The sequence below is a fragment of the Narcine bancroftii genome, chromosome 6, assembly GCF_036971445.1.
Source record: "Narcine bancroftii isolate sNarBan1 chromosome 6, sNarBan1.hap1, whole genome shotgun sequence".
In the NCBI taxonomy this organism is placed as follows: Eukaryota; Metazoa; Chordata; class Chondrichthyes; order Torpediniformes; family Narcinidae; genus Narcine; species Narcine bancroftii.
The window spans coordinates 139,157-163,618 of record NC_091474.1 but is presented as its reverse complement, the minus strand read 5'-3'; the positions used below and the strand labels follow the sequence as shown (position 1 = coordinate 163,618).

The 24,462-nt window shown below is 42.3% G+C and overlaps 2 protein-coding genes and 1 pseudogene across 2 annotated transcripts in view; 2 read left to right on the top strand and 1 right to left on the bottom strand.

Moving 5' to 3' along the window:
- LOC138735582 (uncharacterized) overlaps positions 1-15,090 on the top strand; it is a 107,226-nt gene extending 92,136 nt beyond the window's left edge. Inside the window, exon 4 of the transcript XR_011339794.1 lies at positions 15,073-15,090. The gene's annotated coding sequence lies outside the window, so the exon portion shown is untranslated. The remainder of the gene's footprint in view (positions 1-15,072) is intronic.
- The window catches only part of zfp64 (zinc finger protein 64 homolog (mouse)), a 42,829-nt gene that overhangs the window by 6,709 nt on the left and 11,658 nt on the right, over positions 1-24,462 (bottom strand). The window contains exons 3-5 of the mRNA XM_069883592.1: positions 17,076-17,246; positions 15,967-16,029; positions 13,189-13,440 (exon numbers count right to left, since the gene is read on the bottom strand). Coding sequence (XP_069739693.1) covers positions 13,189-13,440; positions 15,967-16,029; positions 17,076-17,246 — 486 coding nt within the window. The remainder of the gene's footprint in view (positions 1-13,188; positions 13,441-15,966; positions 16,030-17,075; positions 17,247-24,462) is intronic.
- LOC138735583 (large ribosomal subunit protein uL24 pseudogene) lies at positions 19,044-19,529 on the top strand (annotated as a pseudogene).

Sequence of the window (24,462 nt, the reverse complement as noted above, 5' to 3'; positions counted from 1 at the left end):
TTTAATTAGCTTAATTTTAAAGAACCATAGAGAAGTTTCTCAGCATAGAAAAGCTGGATATCGACCCCAATGCTTGGAAGCTCCAGCCCACTTCGAGATCTGGAAGCATGCAATCGGGCCAATCATTTGCACTCAGGCTGAGGTCATCAACTCAGGCCAAAAGAAACTCATGGTACTGCTCATGAAACTGGGCCCATTCATGTTCTAGGTGATCAGTGACCTGCACTGAGTATAAACCAGCGATGGCCATCCTGGAAAACCTCTACTCGCCTCCAGTGAATGTACTCTTCTCCAGGATCCTGCTTAGCATCAGGCTACAACAACCAGGTGAGACAGTAGAGTCTTACCTTGGGGCACTGCGTGAATTGGCATACCTATGCATGGCTGAGATCAGGGTGACCGCTGGGGAAGTGGAACAACTCATCCGGAATGCATGTGTGTGAGGCCTGCGATCGAGGGCAACCCAACAGAGACTGCTGGAAGAAAGCAATGCTTCCCTTATGAGGGTCAATGGTGTGGTCCATTTCCTGGAAGCTGCAGCCTACCATACAGAAGCCTTTGATGCTCACTTGCTGCCCCCTTCAGCACGGCTGCTGCAGAAGACCGCCGCCACCGAAGGCCCCTTCTGTGGAGAAGCGATCACAGCTGGCGCTGCATCCCACCGCTGTAACTACTGCGGGAACCGATACGGGTCCGACAGATGCTCCTGGAAGAACTGCCCCGTGAGGAACTCGCACTGCTCCCGATGCCAAAGTTTGCCTCTCCAAACCTGCTGAGAACACTGCAGCCCTCCATGATCAGTTATAAGCCCCCTTGACCCTCCGGGTGCCTCCACGTTTGAGTATCAGGCAGCGCAATTGCTCCACCTGTCACTTCTGCCTGCACAGGTGTCATCACTTCTGGCCTAGCCGTCAAACCACACTGCTGCCATAGGCTCCTCACAGGCGCTGCCATCTTGGACCGGTCAACTTCTGCCTGCATCAAACATGTCACTTCCGTCCCGCCTACCCAACAACACAGTCAACATGTGAGAGTACAGCCAGCCCTGGACTGTGCACTCAATGCACCCCATACCAACACATGCCACACTGCACAGAGGATGATGCCTTCAACATCCTGGCTAATCGCAACTGCACCTACAAGCCGCAACTTGCTGCTATTCGGGACTGCACCTACAAGCCGCAACTTGCTACTGCCAGCTTGGAGCAGTGACTCGGATCCCGAGTCAGTCCTAGCGTCCACCACACTGTCGGACAACATCCCCCATGGACTCGGGTGCTTCATGATGGACATCGCTGTCAACAGGAAGGTAATAAAATGCCTGTTCAATAGCGGTGGTACTGAGAGCTTTGTACACCCACACATGGTCCATACGCTGGCACTCAAAGTACGCAAACTTCTCCATCACTTTTGAGGCCCAGGACCACTCCATCACAGTGCTGTTCTGTAAATTTGACTGTGAGAGGGGAACAGTTCAAAGGGTTCAGGCTCCTGGTCATGCCAGAACTCTGTGCTGATTATCCTGGGTCTTGATTTCCAGTGCCATCTCTGCAGTGTCACTCTGGCTTTCGGTGGCCCATTCCCCCCAACTTACTGTCCACATGTCACATCTAGCGACCGCACCCGTTCCACCTGCGGACTGTCCACCCTACGGGTACCCTCTCACTCCCATTTCAATAACCTGATGCCAGACTGCAAGTCCATTGCAGCCAAGAGCAGGCGCTACTGTGCAGCCGACAGGGCCTTCATCAAGGCGGAGGTGAAATGGCTTCTGGCAGAAGGGTTAAATAGAGCCCCTGGCAAGCCCAGATCCTGGTGGTCAAAGGAGGCAGTAAACTGAGGAGGGTCATCTACTATTATCAGACCATCATCCGGTACAACCAGCTGGATGTCTACCCATTACCCTGTATTGCCAAAATAGTCAATAGGTGTTTTATGCTGCAAAACCTGGATAGCCCTCCAGGGACCCAGGTACGATTAGTGAGCTAAAGGTGCTTCCAGCACCTTTCAAGCTGGTGGGGTGGGAAAATCGACCCAGTAAATTGCCAACACGGTGTTTTAAAGGGTATCCCGCCCCGCAATGACACGGTAGGTGATGCATCAGGCAAACCCCGTCCCCCTCACCAGCTGTCAGTCGACCCCCCCCCCACCCTGAGGCACCAGACCCCTCTGCCCATGCCAATCGTGGAGACCCCTCAGCCCCCGCCGATTGCAGCATTCCCCCTTCCCCCCTCGTGCAGCAGCGACCTCTCCCCTCATGTCAGTGACCTCACTCCCCAACCCTATGGCAAGGACCTCTCTCTCCCCCCAATCACAGCAGACACCAGCAGGGGTTTCCCTGTGATGCTTGTGCGCAAGGGCTGACGTCACAGGAGTAACTGCGTCAGCCATTTTTGTTTTCAAGCCGCCGGTGGATGCAACCTGGGTAAGTTTAACTGAGTTCCCTGACTACCTCCAAGGTAGGGCAGGGACCCGGTTAATTTTGAAGTCCGCTGACCGGGTTGGATCCTTTCAAGCTGCCTTATGACTGGGTGCTAACCAGGTAAATTGCCCGGTAATCCCATTTTACAAGGCAGTTTGAAAGTACCTAATGAGATAGCCCAGTACAGGGTTTTCTCCACCATTGACCTAAAGTTGGCCTATCATCATCTCCCCATCCATGACAGGGATAAGCCTATAGCGTCTTCGAGGCTGATGGGTGCCTTTACCAGTTCCGCTGGGTCTCTTTTGGGGTTACAAATGGAGTCTCCGTGTTCTGGAGGGAGATGTATCATATGGTAGACTGAAATAATCTAAGAACGATCTTCCCATACTTGAACAATGTCACCCTCTGCAGCCATGACCAGCAGGACCACGATGCTAACCTGGAAAAATTCCTCCAGATGACAGAGGCACTAAATCTCACCTACAATAGGGAGAAGTGAGTGTTCAGCACCACCTGCCTCACCATTCTTGGGTGCATTGTGGAACATGGTGTCATTGGTCCCGATTCGAAAAGCATGTGCCCTATGATGGAACTTCCCATCCCCCTCACGCTCAAGATCCTGCGCAGGTGCCTAGAGATGTTTACTCATATAAGGTCCGCCCATGGCCCACGCCACCACCTTCCCCCTCCCTGCCGAGGCGAAAGCGGCCTTCACTTGTATCAGAAAGGTTATTGCCAATGCTACGATGCATGCCGTGGACGGAAACACACCATTCCAGTTGGAGTGCAATGCTTCTGACAATGCCCTCGCTGCCACCCTCAATCAAGGGGGTAGACCCATGACCTTTTTCTCCCGAAACCTCCAGAGCTCAGAGATCAGGTACTCCTCCATTGAAAAGGAGGCCCAGGTGATTGTGGAAGCAGCTGCCACTGGTATCACTGCCTGGCTGGCAGGAGATTCACCCTCCTCAGAGACCAGCGCATGGGGCATTCACGTTCAGCAACACCCACAGAGGCAAGATCAAAAACAACAAGATCTTGCACTGGAGAGTTGAGGTGGCCATGTTCAGCTACGACATCCAATATAGGCTGGGGAAGCTCAATGACTCCCCCAGTGCCCTGTTGCCAGTGCACAGTCTGACCAACTTCAGACACTCCACCCAGCTGTCACGGGTCTGTATCATTTTGTGAAATCCCAGAATCTCTCCTTCACTCTCCAAGAAGTCTGGACCATGACAGTCCTGCTGGAGTCCAAAGCGCACTTCTTCCATCCAGCAAAGGCCCATGTAATAAAGGCCACTCAGCCCTTCGAGCAACTCAACATCAACTTTAAGGGACCACTGCCTTCCACAAATGTCTATTTCTTCTCAGTTATAGATAAATATTCCCATTTCCCATTCAACATCCCTTACCCCAATACCTCCACTGCCTCAGTTATAAAGGCATTGGTGCAGATCTTTACCATGTTCGGATACACGGCATTCATCTAGATTCATAAGTGAGGAGCTGCACCAGTACCTGGCAATGTGGGGCATTGCATCTAAATGCATGACTAGCTACAACCCCAGGAACAATGGGCAGGTAGAATGTGAGAATGGAGTAATCTGGAAGGCAGTCCTCCTGGCCCTTGGGTCAAAAGGATGGTCCACCAACTACTGGCAGGAGGCCCTTCCTGAGGCACTCCATGTCATATAATCACTCTTATGTATGCCTACCAACCAGACCCCTCATGAACGCCTCCTTTTCTTCCCCAGGATATCGGCAACGGGAGGACTCACAAATCCGACCTCCTGGTCAAGCAGGTGCACCTCCTCCATACCAACCCACATTACGCCTATGTGGCATACTATGAGGACACAGTCTTGACTCGGGACCTGGCACTGGCGGGAGCCCAGCACCCCCATCCTGGGCACCCCTGGCACCTCCAGAACCCTCCCAGAGCCAACATCCTCCCCCCACCCAACATCAACCATGGGATTCCACTACCTGCGGACCCATCCCTGACCTATAACCCCTCGCTGCCATGCACCACCCCACATGCACCACCCCACCTGCACCACCGGCCGCCCTGACCCAGCCAACCTTAAGGCAGCCCCGTCTCCCCCGACCATTGACCAGGAGCCTGTCCTGCAAGGAATGGCCACCACCAGATCACCTGAGTTTGTAAACTTGTAAATATTTTTTTTCCTTCCCCCTAACTACTCGATATCTAGATGGTACAAAGATGGTGGTGGACACAGTTTTTTCTTCCTCCCCCCCCCCCCCCCGGACTCACTTAAATGAATGTGGCAATACAACCAATGGACTGTCTGTGACTGCCTGCGCCTGTCTGCACTGCCTATTGCAGGGGACAACCTATTGAACCTGAAGAGAGGTAACCTGGGAAACTGGCTCCACCTATTCCTTGCCAATCACTTCTTGCTGGCCTTGGGCAGGAGCAGAGCACACACAGCCAGAAGGGGTACAGAACCTTGTGTGCAAGTTTTAAGCTAATTAATACCTTTACATTGAACACCACAATATATTTACTTTTGTTATATTATGGATGTGATGCAATATATTGATTTGTGAAATTTCTTATTTACACATTGCATTCCATATAAACTATGTACTGGCTTGGTTTTTTATGTATAACATTTTTTAAACCATTTAAAAAGAAAACAATTTTACTGTGATAAATGAGTAATATTAGAGATCCCAGTAGATATATTCACAAAATGAATAACTTAATAATCTGCAGCTAATTGAAGATTGGTAAAAACAAATACATGTTTCACAATACGTCCTCTTAGGAAAATTACAAGTGACCAAGGCAACAATTTGTAACATGTTCCAAACCTTTCTCATTACACCAGGTAAACAAATGAACTTAAATCCCTCTGTTTCCTCATTTTGGTCTATCAAATGTTCTTACATCACAAGTTGCATACTCTACAAGCAAAATTCAAATTCCTTCAGCAGAAAACTTGCAAAAAGTCTCTCTGAGAATGATCATAAGTTCAAGAAATCCCACTGATAGATCACAAATAACGATGGAAAAAACAAAATTCCATTCAGAGTGTACAAAGGTGTAACATATCAGTCCACAAACAAGGAAGCAGCACAACATAACATAACAACATAACATAACAATTACAGCACAGAAACAGGCCATTAGGCCCTTCTAGTCCGCACCGAACCAAACACCCCTTTCTAGTCCCACCTCCCTGCACAATGCCCATAACCCTCCATCTTCTTCTCATCCATATACCTGTCCAACCTTTTCTTAAATAATACAATTGACTCCGCCGCCACTATTTCTCCCGGAAGATCATTCCACACGGCTACCACTCTCTGAGTAAAGAAGTTCCCCCTCATGTTACCTCTAAACCTCTGCCCCTTAATTCTTAACTCATGTCCTCTTGTTTTAATCTTTCCTCCTCTTAACGGAAATAGTCTATCCACATCCACTCTGTCTATCCCTTTCATAATCTTAAATACTTCTATCAAATCCCCTCTCAACCTTCTACGCTCCAAAGAATAAAGACCTAATCTGTCCAATCTCTCCCTATACTCTAGATGCTTAAACCCAGGTAACATTCTGGTCAACCTTCTCTGCACTCTCTCCACTCTGTTTATATCATTATTGAATTAAAAATCAATAATGACAAATAGGAGAGCATGTAGCAATAACAGAAGGCACAATTTTATGCAAATTAATTGATCAGTCAAATGATATTTTCAGAATGAGCAGCTAACAATGAATCAAAGTTTAGTCTCTGGCTTTTAAAAATAAATCCACAACACAAATTCAATCTCTATTCGTGCACCAAGATTTTTAGTTAACAATATAAAACCTTGTGTAGCAGGTGTCCAACATGTTCACCATTCTATTCTTAAAAGTATGAACATGTATGGACATAGAATTAGTTGGTTACTGGAGTGATGGTTTCCTCATTTTATATATTTGACATTTCTGACTATATTTATACTATCTGCTTTATTTTTACAGAAATTATTTAGCATTAGATTAATTTTTGATATTACAGCTTTTCCCATCAACTTTGAGATAATGTGTTATGCACATAGCACAAATGTTTGGTGAAGTCATATTATGTTCAGTGGTGAATAGACATGGCAATATTATGATTGATTGTAATGTGCCACTAAACTAACTGCCTCATTATGAAATTATTTTCATTATAATTGATAAATCTACTTAAAATGTGGAACGTTGGTCCTCAGAATGCCACAGTGGCTGCATTCAAATCTTACCACAACTGATAATCTCAGTCTAGCTGCCTGCTCTGCACACAAACAAGAGAGAACCCTGAGGTTGTATCATTCTGTGATATGGAAGAGTCTGCACACATTGTCGGCTACTTTATCACAACAGAATCCTAGTATTTGCTTCCTGTGTAGCTTTTCTATAGACCAGAATAGATGTAATGTTATACTTACTGAGTTTTACTTTAGCCACTAAGAATAATCAACAATGAAAACTCTATGGTATCTAATTGGAGACCAGCACTTTCCAGTGTGGTAATTATATCTGGAGATTTATGAAATTTAAAGTTTGCATTTTGGGTGTTCCTGCTAGCTTCGACTTTTACTTTAGTCTCTAGAAAGTAAAATTTAAATTTAAAGTAGTTGATGCTTCAAGATTGGAGAGACCAGAAATATTCCAGATGCAGCATTTAAAATTTAGGCTTCACAACTACTTTCACCCTTAGCCATGTTGACCTCAAGCAGTTGTGATGCTAACATTTACTGGACAAGATAAAAAAAAGTGTCATGAAAGAACAGGTATGTTCTGTTCAAGACACAACACAAATTCAATCTGAATTTCACCCAGCCATTTTTGTTGTTCATTCATTTTCAGGAACTGGGTGTCACCCACAAGGAGAGTATTTATTGCTCATCCCAATTTCATTTCTTAAGGACCTGCCTTCTGAAACTGCGGCTCTCTTTCCAATGTATGTAGCTGCATGGAGCTGTTGGAGAAGTAGTTCCAGGATTTCAATTCACTAATACTGAACAACTGGCAATCTATTTCCAAGTTAGGGTAGTGCAGGATAGTAAGGAACCTGCAGGTTGTGGTGTTCCTATCTATCTTCTGCTCTAGTCCTTCGAAGTGACAGAGACTGAGAGGTGCTGTCAGAGCAGCTCAGGCAAGTCCCTGGAGTGCATTTTGTTGAAGGGATACGTAAAGTTGCTGCACATCATTGGCTGAGAGAGTTACATGTTTTGGGTGGTGGATGGATCGCCAATCAAGGAGATAGTTTTGTCTTGGATGAAGTTGAGCTTCCTGAGAGTTGTTGAGACAGTACTCATCCAAGGAAAAGGGGAGAATTTTATCATGATCCTGTTTTTGAGACAGAGCTTGGGATGTCAGGAAATGCCTCAGAGAAGCAAAACTAGAAAATGCTGGAATCAATCAGCAGATTCATCTCTACATCTGTAGGAAGTGGAACAGAGTTACTATTTCAGGTCAAAGACCTTCCAACCAAGAGTGAGAGGAGTTAAAAGAGAAGCTGTTCAATGCGAGAATAAATTCAGCCAAGCAAATGTGATGGTGGAGGGGAACTGGTTGGGACTCTGGTCAAGGAAGATGCAGAGGGCTTTCAAACCATACTGATGGGATGGAGGTGAAGAGCCCGTGGCAAAGAGGAGCCTGTTGGAACAGGGATCTGGAAATGGCCATCGTGGTGGAAGGCATCAGATGCGCCTCAGATACAAGTTGAATGAGAGAGGAGAAAGGATAGTGAAGGTGGGAAGAAACTCAGCATAAGAATGACTGTCTTCTTTTGATAATAAAATATGGCCCGATGTATTGTTCATTCTGTAAAATTACCATATGATTTGGGGGAAGAAATAGCATGGATGAATGGCTAGTACTTAATTTATAAGTTTAAACATCAACTTGAATTTAAACAGTGTTTTTAATATATTAATTAAAAAAAAATGTTTCACAGACCTCTATCAATCAAAATATAGTTTTGACAATAGACAATAGGTACTAGAGTAGGCCATTCGGCCTATCGAGCCATCACTGCCATTTACTAAGATCATGGCTGATCTTCCACTATCAGTACCCTGTCCCTGCCTTCTCCCCATAACCCTTAATTCCCCTGTCTATAAGAACCTTATCTAACTCCCTCTTGAACTTATCCAGAGAACCACCCTCTGCATCAAAGCATTCCACAGACCAACAACTCTCTGGGTAAATTCTTTTTTCTCATCTCTGTCCTAAAGGGCCTTCCCTATATTCTTAAACTATGGCCTCTAGTCCTAGCTTCCCCCAACATTGGGAACATGTAATCAGTTTCTATTGTGTTCAATTCCTTAATGATCTTATATACCTCAGTCATATTTCCCCTCATCCTTCTAAATTCCAACATGTACAACCCCAGTTTATCCATCCTTTTAGCATACATCAATCTCGCCATCCCTGGAACTAACCTTGTGAATCTCACTCACTCAATAGCGCGAATGTCCTTCCTCAAATTAGGAGACCAGAACTGGACATAATACTCCAGTCTCACCAGGGGCCTGTACAACTGCAGGATATTTTTACTCTTATACTCAACTCCCCTTTTTATGAAGGCCAACATGCCCATTTGCCTTTTTCACAGCTTGTTGAACCTGCATGCTAGTTTTTGTACAAGTGTACAAGTACACCTCGATCACATTGCCCTTCCCCACCTCCTAACTTGACTCCATTTAAATAATAATCTGCTTTCCTGTTCCTGCCACCAAAGTGGATAACCTCACATTTATCCACATTAAACTGCATCTTCCATGCATCCTCCCACTCACCCAACCTGTCCAAGTCCCCCTGCATTTTCCTGACATCCTCCATACTGCCACCCAGTTTCATATCATCTGAAAATTTGTTAATGTTATTTATAATCCCCTTATCTAAATCATTAATATATATGATAAACAACTGAGGATCCAGCACCGAGCCCTGCGGGACCTCACATCACATTAGCCATTCCGAAAGTGACCCATTAAGCCCTACTCTTTGTTTCCTGTCTTTTAACCAATTTCCTATCCATGTCAGCACCCTACCCCCAATATCAAGCTCTCTGATTTTGCCTACAACTCTCCTGTGCGGGACCTTATCAAAAGCCTTCTAAAAGTCCAAGTACACCACATCCACTGGCTCTCCCATGTCCACCCTTCTCGTCACATCCTCGAAAAATTTCAGGTTAGTCAAGCATGATTTTCCCTTCATGCTGACTTGCAACGATACTATTAATTCTGTCTAAGTGTTCTGTTATTTCTTCTTTTATAATAGATTCTAATATCTTTCCCACTACTGACGTCAGCCTGTTTTCTCTCTCCCTCCCTTCTTATTAAGCGGCAAAACATGAGCCTCCGTCCAATCCACAGGCACCTCTCCTGAATCTATAGGACATTGGAAAAGGTTGACAAATGCATTCACAATTTCACCCTGGGATGCAATCCATCAGGTTCTGGGGACTTATTAGCCTTCAGTTCTTTCAATTTACTCAAGACCACATGCTTCAGAATCTGAATTTCCATCAATTCCTCCTTTACTGTTGGAATTTCTATCAATTCTTTCACTACTGCAAGATCTCTACCCTCTATCTGAACTTTACTTGAATCTTCCCTGGTGAAGACAGATCCAAAGTATGTGTCAAACTCGTCAGCCATTTCCTTGCTTCCCGTAATAATTTCGCCCATTTCTTTATTTAAGGGCCCCAATTTTAGTCCTAACTAATTTTTTTCCTCTTTAAATACGTAAATAAGCTTTTACTATCCCCTTTTATATAACTGGCTAGTTTACCCTCGTACCTCAATTTTTCCTCCCGTATAACTTCCTTAGTTATCTTCTGTTGCTCTTTGAAAGTTTCTCCATCCTCGAGCTTCCCACTCCTCTTTGTCCTACTCATAATCATAGCCTTTTCCAGTATCAAAACTTTTTAATGCCACAGTCTTTCACTAAGCCCATAACCTGGGATTTGGCAAACTATTCTGTCTTTAATGAGTGAGTTTTTCAAATCTCCAAATTCACAGGACTTACTCAGGGTGTGAATCTCGGCTAAATATTGGTCAAAGCTCATACCTTGTTTCTGATCACAGGAGAAAAAGTTAAATCTCTCAAACATGGCATTTTCACTTGGAACAAAATACTCCTCAGATTTTGTCATCAGAGTTTCCAACGTGAAAGCTGTCTCATCAATTTGAAAACAGTTATAGATGTCCAAGGAATCTTCACCCATCACGTGTAGAAATATAAACACTTTCCACCAGCCTCTAAATAAATGTTGAATCACTGTTTGAAGTGTTTCCAATTATTGGTTAGATTGCCAGTAAACTTCAGTATGGGAGGATTTAACTTATCCATGACGGGAACAATTGTCTTTTCTTACTTACTCACCCACTTCTGACACCATGTTATGTTTGTTCTTTGAAGAACAACATTGCGTGGTTTTAATGCTAAAACAACATTACTTTTTGGGCTGCTTGAATCAACAATACACTTTGCCATCTGTAATAATCTACTTTTATTCCTGTGCCCTAATAACCACAGTGATTGAGTAAAATGGAGCAGTTAGAGAGTGAAATGCAGAGGAGGACAAGCCCAGCAGGTCAGGGTGAGCATGTCTTGCACTCCCAGAGAAAGCAAAAAACAGAAAAATAACAAGCTGAGTGAATATTGCAGATAAACAATTAAAGCAGATTGACAAATCAAGTTGCCTGAAATTACAAAATTAAATATGGAGTCCGGAGGTTTCAAAGGGCGCTAACTGAAAATGAGACACTGTTCCTCAAGTCTGCGTTGTGCCTCACTGTGATACAGTATAACCCCTGGTATCCAGAATTCAAACAACCGGTAAAAAAAAATGAAAATAAATTTTAAAAATTAAAATAAATAAGAATAAAATAATAGGAAAGAAATACCTAAGTTTAAAATTGTAAGTAAATGTTCTCTGAAGGTGAAGATGGGAGCAGATATTCAGGCAGTGCTTTCGTCGTAGCAGTTGCTTGAATAAAGTTGTGTGAAACACCAATGGCATCGCCCAGGATGACGAGCTGGTTGTTGCTGTTTTTGCCGTTGCATTGACTCTCTTAAAGTGTCTCCTTATTCCTGCTTAAGAAGTATCACCCCACTTATAGGTTTTATCTGTAAATGAGGGTCGCGGGGGGGGGGGGGTTAATTCTCTCTAATCTTATTGTCTTTCAGGCAGCTGGGGGGGAAGGGGAAGAACCTGCAGAAGTAGCGATGGTTAAATGTTTTCAAAGAATGCGACTAAAAAACTTTAAATGCTTTAAAGTTTATATATTCATACAAGTGAAGTTTGTTCAGTCTAGGTAGAGTATAGTGTTTTTGTCTTTTAATTTTTTAAAAATTCACTAAGTAGCTTCGTGTAGGTGTGTTTCAGTCTCATGTATTTTTTTTCCCCTTTGTTTTGTCCAGTGTAGGTATCTACATTGTTTTTGTATAATCTTGTGATGTGTAGATAGCATTACGGTTTGGAAGAATGTTATCTCAATTTTTACGTGTACTGTTTTACAGTCTTGTCTTAAATGACAATAAAGGTATCGTACCATATTTATTCTTAATGCAGGTGTATTAGTCAAGCACTGCAAGAGTAAGTCTGAAGCTACTGGAAAATCTGGCACTTACCAATCCCCATAGTGCTGGATACCATGGGTTTTACTGCAGTACTGGCAGAGCCCACCTCACTGACAAAAGACAAAGGAGGAAACACCCAACACCCAACCCCAACCCACCAATTTTCCCCTGCAGCCACTGCAACCGTGTCTGCCTGTCCCGCATCGGACTTGTCAGCCACAAACGAGCCTGCAGCTGACGTGGACATTTACCCCCTCCATAAATCTTCGTCCGCCAAGCCAAGCCAAAGAAGAAGAAAAGAAGGAGGCCACAAACTGTGAGATCACAGTGGGAGCGTGTTGAGGAATGAAAGTGGCAAGCATGGGAAGCTCAGGGTCATCACTGTGGACTGAACATGCTCTGCATTCTGTGGTCCAGATTATTGAGCCTACGTTTTCACTCACTAGGTGTTCTGATTCATTCATTAACCAGATAATCTTGAATTTGTTTATCCCCCTAATCAACCCAGTTTGACCATTTCAGAGGTATTCCCTTCCTTCCTCTTGTTGCAGCTTCACAAACCTCCTTTGCAGATCTGATGAGGAATCTCTGACCAGGAAAGTTGACTCTTGTTCACTTCTCAAGATGCTACCAAACCTGCAGAATATTTTCAGCATTTTTATGTATTTGTGTATTTTCTGAGATTTCCAGCATCTGCTGTTTTTTTGATTTTCACTTACTTGGATCAAAGGTTTGTTCTGTTGTTTGATGAAAGTGTGATGGAAGAGACTTTATTTTGCCACAAGAGAGTTCAGCATCAGAAATTTAGACAGTGAGAGGAACCAAGGGCAAGGGTTGTGTTTTTGAAGGTATTTCACTTGTTAGAGTAAATACTGTTAATTTAGTAACGTAAAAAAAAAGGTAACATGAAGGGTGATGATACCATTTAAATAAATGGAACTGTACTAGATGCACGAGCTACTTTATTGCTGAAGGGTCAGATGTGGTATATCTAAGTTCTTATCACAGTATGACCAGGAACTACCCCTCTGTGCTGAGTCCAGAATTGGAGCAGATCAGGTGTGCTGCAGCAGGCAGGAATGCAAACATGGAATATGCAGAATTGCTGCTTGCCAGCCACGAGGGTGATCCAGCCCAACCTCTGTATGCAGACTTCCTGATCATGCAGACTTACCTGTATGAGAGCGAAGATGAATAATGAGCTGGCTTGAGCTATGGCTGGCATATGGGCAAATCTGGCACTTAAAAGGACGCTCGTCAGAATGGATCCTGAGATGTTTTCTCAGGCTGCTGCCGTCAGCAGAAGCATAGCTACAGAGCTGGCACTTGTGTGGTTTCTCTCCAGTGTGTGAACGATTATGCATCTTCAGCTTATCCAAGCGACTGAATCTCTTGTTGCAAATATCACATTTGAATGGTTTTTCACCTGCAAAACAGATGTTCAAAATGCAAATTTGGAAAAGAAAATTAGTCTAGCAAGATGAATGGCAAAGTTCTTAGTTCATACTGTATGGTCTTGTGCTGTACTTCAACTTAATTGAGGTAGGACAAGTACATATTATTAACTCTCAGAGTCAAGTTAACTATTCAGTCTCATGGTTATTGAAAAAGAGAAACACCAAGTGCAGATGCTGGAATATTGAGCAAACCATGAGGAGCTGGAGTACCTCGGAAGATCAGATAGCATCCATGGATAGAAATGGGTCATTTGGGCCCTTTTACTAAGACTAAAAAAGGAAGAAGGAATATCAAGCTCATCAACAAGGAAAATAAAATCTCACAAGTATTGCTTTATTCATTATGCAAAAGAAGAATGTGGATTGGCTGAAAGAATACAGAATCCAAATAAATACGTACACTGAAATAACTCTCAACAGGTCAGAGTCATTATATTTTAAAAATAAGGCTGCAAAACACATGCAGGACTTTGCAAATCAGAAATTAACTATCAGGTGGTGATTGAATTCATGGGCCCATTATCCATCCTCTCTCCTCCAAAATCCAACAATGTTAAATGTTCACAACTTTATGAATAGAGATTCTACCTTTAAAATATTTTCCCCTACTACTACAAATTTGTCCCCTGCTCCTTTCAGGAAGGTCTGTTTGAAGCAAGAATTATTTTTGTGGTAGTGAGCGAAGATACTTCAATATTTACTTTCAAAATGAAAATAAAAATGAAATAAGGCACTTTGGTATTTACATATTATAATTCAGAAATAATTAGAACATCTGTTCTCAGATTTGAATAGTAAGATGCAGACAATCACATGCTGTACTGCAAATACAATGTTTTCTACAGTTTAGGGGAACAATCAAGTAGCATTCCTTCACATTATTAAATTAAGAAGTTGATCACTGGAACCGGACTTTCAGCCCATGAAGTCTGTGCTAACCATGATGCCAATTTAAACTGATCCCAGCAGCCTCCACATGGTGAAATCCATCCATCCCCTTTCTATTCATGTGCCTGTCCAAATGCCTCTTAAATGTTGCTGTCACATCTTCCACCATCTCTCCAAGCAGATGATTCAGGAACTTTCTGGAAAAAAACTCACCTTGCAAATCTCGTTTATACTTTTCCCCATTATTCTTAAATCTATGTCCTCTGGTATGTGATAGATCCACCCTGTGAAAAGTACCTATCAATGCCCCTCGTAACTTGATATACTTTTCTCAGGTCACCTCTCAGCCCCTGACATTCAAAGAAAACAATCCAAGTTGTCCAAAGCTTCCCATGGATGCTACATGACCTGGTGAGTTTCTCCAGCACTTTTGTATACTGCACTAGACCCCAGCATTTAGACTTGTGGTTTACTTTTAATATCCTGCAGAACCTCTTACACCCTCTCCTAATCCTTCATGTCTTTCCTGCAATGTGGTGACCAAAAATACACATTGTATTCCAAATGTGGAGGACATTGCTCAAAGCTGCTGGAGGAACTCAGAGCATTGAACACCATATGTGGGGGAAAGGAATTGTTGACATTAAAGGTTGAGACCTTACATCAAAACTCTATTTGCAGAATTCCTTGAGCAATTTTATTTTTTGCTCCAGATTCATCATCTGCAAACTCTTGTGTCTCTATGATACTTAAAAGGTGGACCAATCAAGTTTTAGACAGCTGCAATATGACTTGGCAACTCAATACCCAACTCATAAAGGCAAGTATGTTGAATGCCTTCTTGACTACCCATCTATGTGTTGCCCCTTTCAGATAGCTATGGATTTGCACCCTGAAATCCCTCTGGACATCAATGGGTCCAATTGTGTATGTTTCTCTTTCATTGACCTCCCAAAGTGCAACATTTCACACTTGTCGGAATTAAATTCTATCCACTATTTTTCTGCCCACATTTCCAACTGGCCACTAATGTGTGTGCGTGTGTATATCTATAGCGGAGCTCCCAGCAATTATCCCTGCAGAATCCCATTGGTCACTGGCTTTCAGTTAGAAAAACACCCCTCCAACACTATCCTGTCTCTGATGCATTTATAGGGACTGTAGTTGACAAATGAATATTTCTAATGTTTTAATAAAATATCCAGAGAACCTGAAAATGAGCACGAGTTCATCTACACTACAATCTTAAAGTGTAAAAATAAAGCTGGTTTTGCTCATTTATAGATTGAATCACCACCTTAAAGGTAAAAATACAAAACATATTTGAATGTGACCACTTGAATAGTAAAGCCACAATGTTGAAAATGCTCAGCTAATGATGCAGCACAGAAACCAGCCCTTCGACCCATCTCGTCTGTGCCAAACAGTTATCTTTAAAAGTGAACATGGTCAGTTCTGATGAAAGGATATCAACTCCTATTTATTTATTCATTCTCCACAAATAATATCGGACCTCCTGACTATTTCCACCATTTCCTGCTTATGTGTCAGATTTCCAAAAGCAGAAATCTTTTGCTTTTCAAACAATACCAAAAAAGAGGTCTTACCCGTATGAGTTCTTAAATGTCGATCCAAATCTTTATTTCCATGTGATGTTTTAAAAGCACAACCTGGAGCCGGAAAAAAATCATAAATTATCTGAAAAAAACGTTGGTGTTCCCCAAGACTCTGCAGCTACGCATCTCTCATGATATTTCAATGTTCTGTACACTGGACATCATCATGGCTCGTCCCTTCGTAAGCGAATATGAACATGGTGCCTTGTTGCTCTTCTGTCCTCTCAGAACTTTTGTTCTGTTTTCTATGGAGCTTTAGGCACCATGTGCCAGGGCAAGGACTTGGAGGCGAGTGCTTGCCCAGGACAAACGCCTCCCTCTCGGTCCCACACCACTGGGCTTGGCAGAGTGCAAGGCATGACAGCCAGAGTGACGCGGGATTGTCCCGCAAGTGGTCTGGGAGGAAACTATTTTAACATGGTAGAAGTGAAAGATTTTAGTCACAATACCAAAACCAAACTTGGGTTTTGTGTTAACACTCTGTACATGCACAGGTAATGGGATTTGAGAAGATTAAAATCTAACCCAGATGATAAATAGGAAGGCTTGTACATACCATATAACCATATAACCACTTACAGCACAGAACAGGCCAGTTCGGCCCTACTAGTCCATGCCGTAGCAAATCCCCACCCTCCTAGTCCCACTGACCAGCACCCGGTCCATACCCCTCTTGTCCCCTCCTATCCATGTAACGATCCAGTCTTTCCTTAAATGTAACCAATGATCCCGCCTCGACCACGTCTGTCGGAAGCTCATTCCACATCCCCACCACCCTCTGCGTAAAGAAATTTCCCCTCATGTTCCCCTTATAATTTTCCCCTTTCAATCTTAAACCATGTCCTCTAGTTTGAATCTCCCCCTTTCTTAATTGAAAAAGCCTATCCACATTTACTCTGTCTGTCCCTTTTAAAATCTTAAACACCTCTATCAAGTCCCCTCTCAACCTTCTACGCTCCAGAGAAAAAAGCCCCAGTCTGCACAACCTTTCCCTGGAACTCAGACCCTGAAATCCTGTCAACATTCTCGTGAACTTTCTCTGCACTCTCTCTATTTTGTTTATATCTTTCCTATAATTTGGTGACCAAAACTGTACATACCTGGATAACAGCATGATAATTTCTTCTGTGATGTCAAATTTGATTTAGATTTTTTTGCAGTTTGTCTGGTGAGTCCCAGGGATAGATTAGCAACTTGACCTGAAGTGCTGGTACTTGGTAGATAGGTCTGATAACCTTGTTCAAAGCCAAAATCAGGCAAATGGTTGGAAACTGTACAAAAACAATCATTAACTTAATCCAAAATTCAACATTCCATTTTAAAATCAAAAGCTTCTATTTTGCAAAATACAAGTGAATGTTTGAAATCAAGTAATCAGCACAAAATAAATATAGGAGCAGTTGATACTTGACCTGCCTGGTTGCTAATAACTTTAGCAACATCTAGAATCTATTGCCAAAGCTCACCTACTATCTCTGCTGAACACATTTCCCAGATTATCTACATATTTTGAAAAACAGGTAATCCTATCAGAATGAAACATAATTCTGCTTTGAATACCTCAGATCTATATTGATGATTAGCATTATATGCTACAAAGCTATCAGTTGGGAATATAAATATCAAAATATCATTCTATTTTTTTCTTTCTGTCCCAAATTAAACCAAACCCAATGACAGCAAAAGCCAATTATGTTTTGATTACAAGAAACAAACCGGAGGCTCAATGTAGACTCTACACTTTTTTCTCAACAAGGAAATGGTGTCTAGACAAATGTTAGAAAATGTCACTTGGCAGTTACTCATTTAACAGACCTTAGTTCATTACCTCAGAGCCACTGTTCCCTCGAAGATGTACATATGTGTGTGAGCACACATTTTACAACCAGCAGCCAAAGGCAATGGATGTGTCCACAAAGTAGTTCAAAGTGTAGAATAAAATCTTAACTAAATACATTACCTCATAGAATGCAATCAGAGTTGTATTATATTCAAACACGCCCATACAGTTTTATTAGCAATGAGAGATAGGCTGTGCCAAAATGATCTTGAAACAATTTCAAGTTTACATTTCCATGCGGATTTAGTACACACATAGTTTTGTCGCAGGAAAAAAAATTGCACAACCTAAGATTTTTGCACACATTGACTCCTAAAAATTAGAGGAAACATTGCTCAGAACTGATCGCAATAAGTGTATAAATATCAACTTCAAAGCATCACCAAGAAAGGCTTCATTCATATCTATCGGATTATCTTGTCAAAGGGCTCAGGAATGAAAGATCGGTTATCCTATAGATGCTACATGACATGCTGAGTTTCTCCAGAGCTTTTATGTCTTGCAATACAATCATAATGTCTGCAAACTTTCCTGTTTAACTTTCTTCCAGACTCTCTATTCTTTAATCACTTTTTCCATTCTTCTTCCTGGCAACTGTCTGAATTGCCAAATTGCAACACTAGTGTCACATCCTCCCTCAACCTTCTACACTCTAATGAACAGAGACCCAGTCTACTGAATCTTTCTTTGTATTCTGGATCCTGAAATCCAGGTAACATTTTAGTAAATCTTCTCTGCACCCTCTCTACCTTATTGATATCCTTCCTATAATCTGGTGATCAGAACTGCATGCAATATTCCAAACTTGGCCTCACCAATGCCTTGAATAGTCTCAATATATTCTATGCTATGATTTAGAAAGTCCAGCATACCAAAAGCCTTCTTCATCACCCTATCTACATGAGAATCCACTTTCAAGGAATGATGAACCATTATTCCAAGATATCTCTGTTCCTTTGCATTCCTCAACACCCTCCCCTTCACTACATATGTCCTATTTTGATTATTCTTCCCAAAATGAAGCCCTTCACACTTATCTACATTAAACTCCATCTGCCACCTTTCCGCCCACTCTTCTAAGCAGTCCAAATCCTTTTGCAGTCCCCGAAAACCATCCACAACTCCCCCTATTTTTCTATCATCCGCATACTTACTCACCCAATTTACCACTCCGTTATCCAAATCATTAATGTAAATGACGAACAACAAGGGACCAACACCGCTCTTCCTTTGATGACCAAAGGAGTCGGTGGACCCTGCCGCCATGAAGTTCAACCCATTTGTAACGTCTTCCCGGAGGAAAAACCACAAGAGACACTTCAATGCTCCATCTCATGTCCACAGGAAAATCATGTCCTTGCCGCTGTCTAAGGAGTTGAGGCAAAAATACAATGTTCGGTCAATGCCCATACGCAAGGATGATGAAGTTCAGATCATCAGAGGTCATTACAAGGGCCAGCAGATTGGCAAAGTTGTCCAAGTATACAGGAAGGAGCATGTCATCTATATTGAGCGTGTGCAGCGTGAAAAAGCCAATGGTACCACAGTTCATGTTGGCATTCATCCCAGCAAGGTCGTGATTACTAGGCTCAAGCTGGATAAGGATCGAAAGAAGGTCCTGGAACGCAAAGCTAAATCTCACCAAGTTGGCAAAGATAAAGGGAAATACAAGGAAGAATCCAATGAAAAAATGCAGGAGTGATTTTTATATTCTGTCTCAATTACTTTAAATAAAAACTCTGGGGGAAAAAAAACAAAGGACCCAACTTCGATCCCTGAGGCACACCGCTCGTCACTGGCCTCCATCCTGACAAACAGTTATCTACCATGTCTATCTTCTCGCCACCATTGAACCCATCTGACTATCTCGACATTAATCCCTACTGCCTGAACCTTCCTTCGCAAGGTTCCATTTGGAACCCTATCAAAAGCCTACTGAAATCCAGATAGACTACATCTACTGATCTACCCTCATCAACCTTTCTCGTCACTTCCTCAAAAAATTCAACAAGATTTGTCAAACATGACCTTCCCCTCACAAACCTGTGTTGGGTGTCCTTGCCACTCTAGATACTTACACAAGAATACTTTCCATTAGTTTATCAACCACCAATGTCAAACTTACTGGGTGTAATTTCTTTCTTAAGCTTCTTTCTACAATCCATATATATTCCAAACATCTTGTCCACACATTGCTTCCTGTATTTAATGTAGGCCTCCCTTTTATTTCAAACCAACTTTCTAATCTCCCTAGTAATGCTCTCTTGAACATTTGGCCCTGCCCTTTTCCCTTACAGGAACGTAAAGATTCTGCACCCTCAAAATCTTACCTTTAAATGCCCTCTAATTCTCATCTCCCACCATATCAGTCCAAACCACTCTCTGCAAATCCATTCTCATTTCATCAAATCTGGCTTTCTCCCACTCAAAATCCTTCATCATCAGACCAGCCCTATCCTTTTCCATAATTATGTTGAAACTAATGGTACCATGATCACTGGATCCGAAGTGCACCCCAACACACACCTCAGCCACCTGCCCGATTTCATTCCCCAGCAGTAGATCTAACACTGCCCCTTCTCCAGTGGGTACCTCAACATATTGCTGCAAAAAAACTACACTGTACACATTTTACAAATTCTAAACCATCCAGCCCTTACACTGAATGCATCTCCCAATCTATATTAGGAAAATTAAAATCCCCAACTAACACAACCCTGTGCTTATTGCACATCTAAGCTATTTCCTTACACATTTGCTCCTCTATTTCTCTCTCCCCACTAGGTGGTCTATAATACATCCCTATAATTGTAACCTCACCTTTTCTATTTTTTAATTCCACCCACACCACCTCTCTTGACGAGCCCTCAAATCTATCACGCCTCAGCACTGCTGTAATACCTTCCCTGACAAGTAATACCATACACCCCCCACCTTTCACCTCCAATTCTATCACACCTAAAGCAGCGAAATCCCGGAATATTCAACTGCCAGTCACATCCCTCCTGCAACCACATCTCACTGATCGCCACCACATCATATTGCCAAGTGCCTATCCACACCTTTAGTTCATCCACCTTCCTTACAATACTCCTAGCATTAAAGTAAATGCATTTCAGAGATTTCCCAATTCTTACCTTTTGCTTATCCCCCTCTTTATGGTCAACTCTATTATTTATTACCATCATTCCCCCCCTCTGTCATAGCACCAATCGCTTTCCTCCTCGATCATCTGCCCTTCCACCCTCAAATTTTGTCTACAAGTCTTCTCACCTTGCCGACAAACCTTCTCTCTGCTGTCCTCCCTTTTATGGACCCCTTCGCCCAACCATACTAGTTTAAATCCCCCTTAGTAGCCCTAGCAAATGCCCCCACCAAGATCCTGGTCCCTCTGGGATTCAGATGAAACCCGTCCCACCTTCCCCGGAATAGGTCCCAGTTTTCCAAGAACTTGAATTCCTACCCTTTACTCCACCCCTTCAGCCATGCATTCATCCTCCCACCTAATGCTATTCTTACCCTCACTATCACATAGCACAATAATCCAGAGATCACCCCTTTTGCAGTCCTTCTTCTCAGCTCACTACCTAACTCCCTATATTCATTTTTCAGGACCACTTCCTCCTTCTTCCCTATGTTATTGGTACCAATATGTACCACGACCTCTGGTTCATTACCCTCCCCCTTTAGGATGTCATGGACATGAGAAGTTACATCCCGGACCTTGGCACCTGGGAGGCAAACTATCATCCAGTTTCCTTTATTGTATCCACAAAATCCCCTATCAGTCCTCCTGACCATCGAATCCCCTATAACTGTTGCCCTCCTCTTCCTTTCCCAACTCTTTTGGGCTACAGAGGCTGACCTTGTGCCAGAGGTACAGCCACTGCTGCCTTCCCTAGCCTGACTGCCCCCCCCTCCCCCCAATAGTACTCAAGGAGGAGTATTGATTGATGAAGACTACAGGTACAGGGACCCTCTCTTGAACTTGACTCTTCCCTTTCCCTCTTCTAACCGTAACCCACTGACTCTCCTCCCGTGGCCCTGGTGAGACCACCAGGTAAGGTCAAACTTCAATCATGTAAAACTGGAAAAATACAGTGTTTTATAATTACATTTCTTTTCCTTTTCTTTTTAAAATACTTTTTATTGATTTTTTTAATATAGAACGTACAAATAATATCGTTCAATAAAATAATATGGATAAATATACAAAATTGATAAAAACATTTCAGAAAATAACAAAAACATGTACAAGTTGTAAATCATATCTATGATTCAAATTCGAAGTGCTATACCCACCCACACAAACATATACATGGAACACTTAACCAAAAAAGATTAAAAAAGAAAAAAGTAATAAAAAGGATAAAAACTCAAAATCTTTACCGAACAGCATTGCCAGATGCTTTCTATAATTAATATTTAAAGAAAAACGAAGGTAGAAAAAAATGTAAAGAAAAAAAGGAAAAGATACGAGTCAAACAATTCAATTACACTGAGATAAAATTATAAAGTAGGTGAGTCATTGTTATGACACAGGCCAGCAGGAATAGAAATTCAAGATAATGTATCCTCAAAATAATAATTTTTATTAATAACTACAGTATTAATGATATAAAATAGAGAGAGAGAGAGAGAGAGAGATTCAAAACCATTACAGCTAAGGCATAATTCTGAAGAGGTGATTCAAATTTAAAGTTCAGTCTTAGAGATCTTTTGTGTTGAAACTCAGAGTCTTTAAACTGTTGTTCAAAAGTTCCCAAACTCACAAATTCTTGTAGATTAGCTTTCAGATAACTATTTCTTCATACGAATGACTTTTTCTTCAATTCCCCTCTTGCATGGAGGTTGCGGAACTTGTATTTCACACGATGATTTCAGCAACCCAGGCAAGGGTTAAATGAAGTGACCATTACAAATGGACATGCAGAACTGCTCTCTCTTGTCAAAGAGACAGTTGAAGTGGCCTTTTCCTTCGAAGCCACTGATTCTGTGTTCCTTCCCTGTCAAAGGACAGTACCTCTCTCATTAAGGGTTACTGCATCTCTCACTTCAGATGAAGACAGACATCTTCAGCTTTCCCACTGACCAGATCTAGTAGACAGGGTTGTCCGCCATCCCCTGCTCTATTCGCATTGGCGATTGAACCGTTAGCAGAAGCCATTCGCCATGATCCAGACATTAAAGGGTTTAGAGTGGACCAGGAAGAACACAAAATTAATCTGTTTGCAGATGACGTTTTGATATATTTGACAGAAACAACAGGGTCATTGGCCAGGTTGTGGGCTATACTGGAGAACTATGGCAAAATTAATTATGATAAGAGTGAAATAATGCCACTAACGAGCAAGGAGTATGAGAAATACCAATGGGAGAGCAAGTTTAAGTGGCTACAAAAGGGTATGAAATATTTAAGAATATAGATAGATAAGAATTTACAAAAATATCTCCCCCTACTTGGAAACATCGAGGAAGATTCTGCAGGTGGATGCACTTGCCTATAATGTTGATGGGCAGGGTTAACTGCATTAATATGAAAGTGATGCCAAGGCTACAGTACCTCTTCCAATCTTTGCCCATACTGCTGCCCCAGAGATTTTTCAGAACACTTGGTAGATGTGTCAGACAATTCCTGTGGAAGAATAAAGTAGCTAGAGCCTCCGTGGGCAAATTGACCTGGGACTATAGCCTGGGAGGAATGAGGCTCCCGGATTTAAAAAAAATATTATTGGGCGGCCCAGGCAAGGTTTATCACCTCATTATTTGAGGGGGATGGTTTACTATCTACACATGACTACACATGGTAGGGGAGGAGACATTATTTACAAATGGGATACTAAATTAATAACACAAAAAACAGACAACCCGATACTAAAGCATCCAATCCGAACATGGCAAAAAATAAACCAGATTATTGTTTTAAAAATAGGGTTGTCTCCTAAAACACCCCTAACCAAGAACAAATTAATCCCTATGACTATAGACAACAAGATCCTGGACACCTGGTGCTAGAAAGGGTTCAGGTGTGTCAAGGACTGTTATGAGAAGGGGCAGCTCATGTCAATTAAACAACTAAAAAAATTAATTTGACATACCAGACGTTCTTCTGCTATCTTCAACTAAAATCTTTTTTTGAGGGACAAATTAGGTCCATCTATGGCCCTGCCATTGTGTAATGATATGGAGGCTTTAATTTGAAGGGGGAAATCACATGTAAATTTATTTCAGTTATGTATCTCCTGTTCCAAAATGACAGCCCGAAACCAAGTCTCCACAAGGTGAGGCAAAGATGGGAGTTGGATTTGGGAACAACAATTCCTGAGCGATGCTGGTCCGACCTCTGCAGCAGTTATATCTCACGCCACAAAGATTACATAGGTCAAACCTTATGTTTTAGACGCAGCGTAGAGGCAGGAACCTTTGTGCATTCGACATGGCTATGCGCCAGGGTGAGACCCTTTTGGGTAGAATTGGGAGACATTTTGAAAAAAAAAATCACAGAGGTGAAAAATCCACAAGTTCCAGCCTTGTTACTGCTAGGAGAGAGCATGTGTCCAAGATTATCTAAATATCAAATTCAATTTGTGATGGTCATCTTGGCGGTGGCCAGGAAATGCACAATGGTTACCTGAGAATCTGACTCT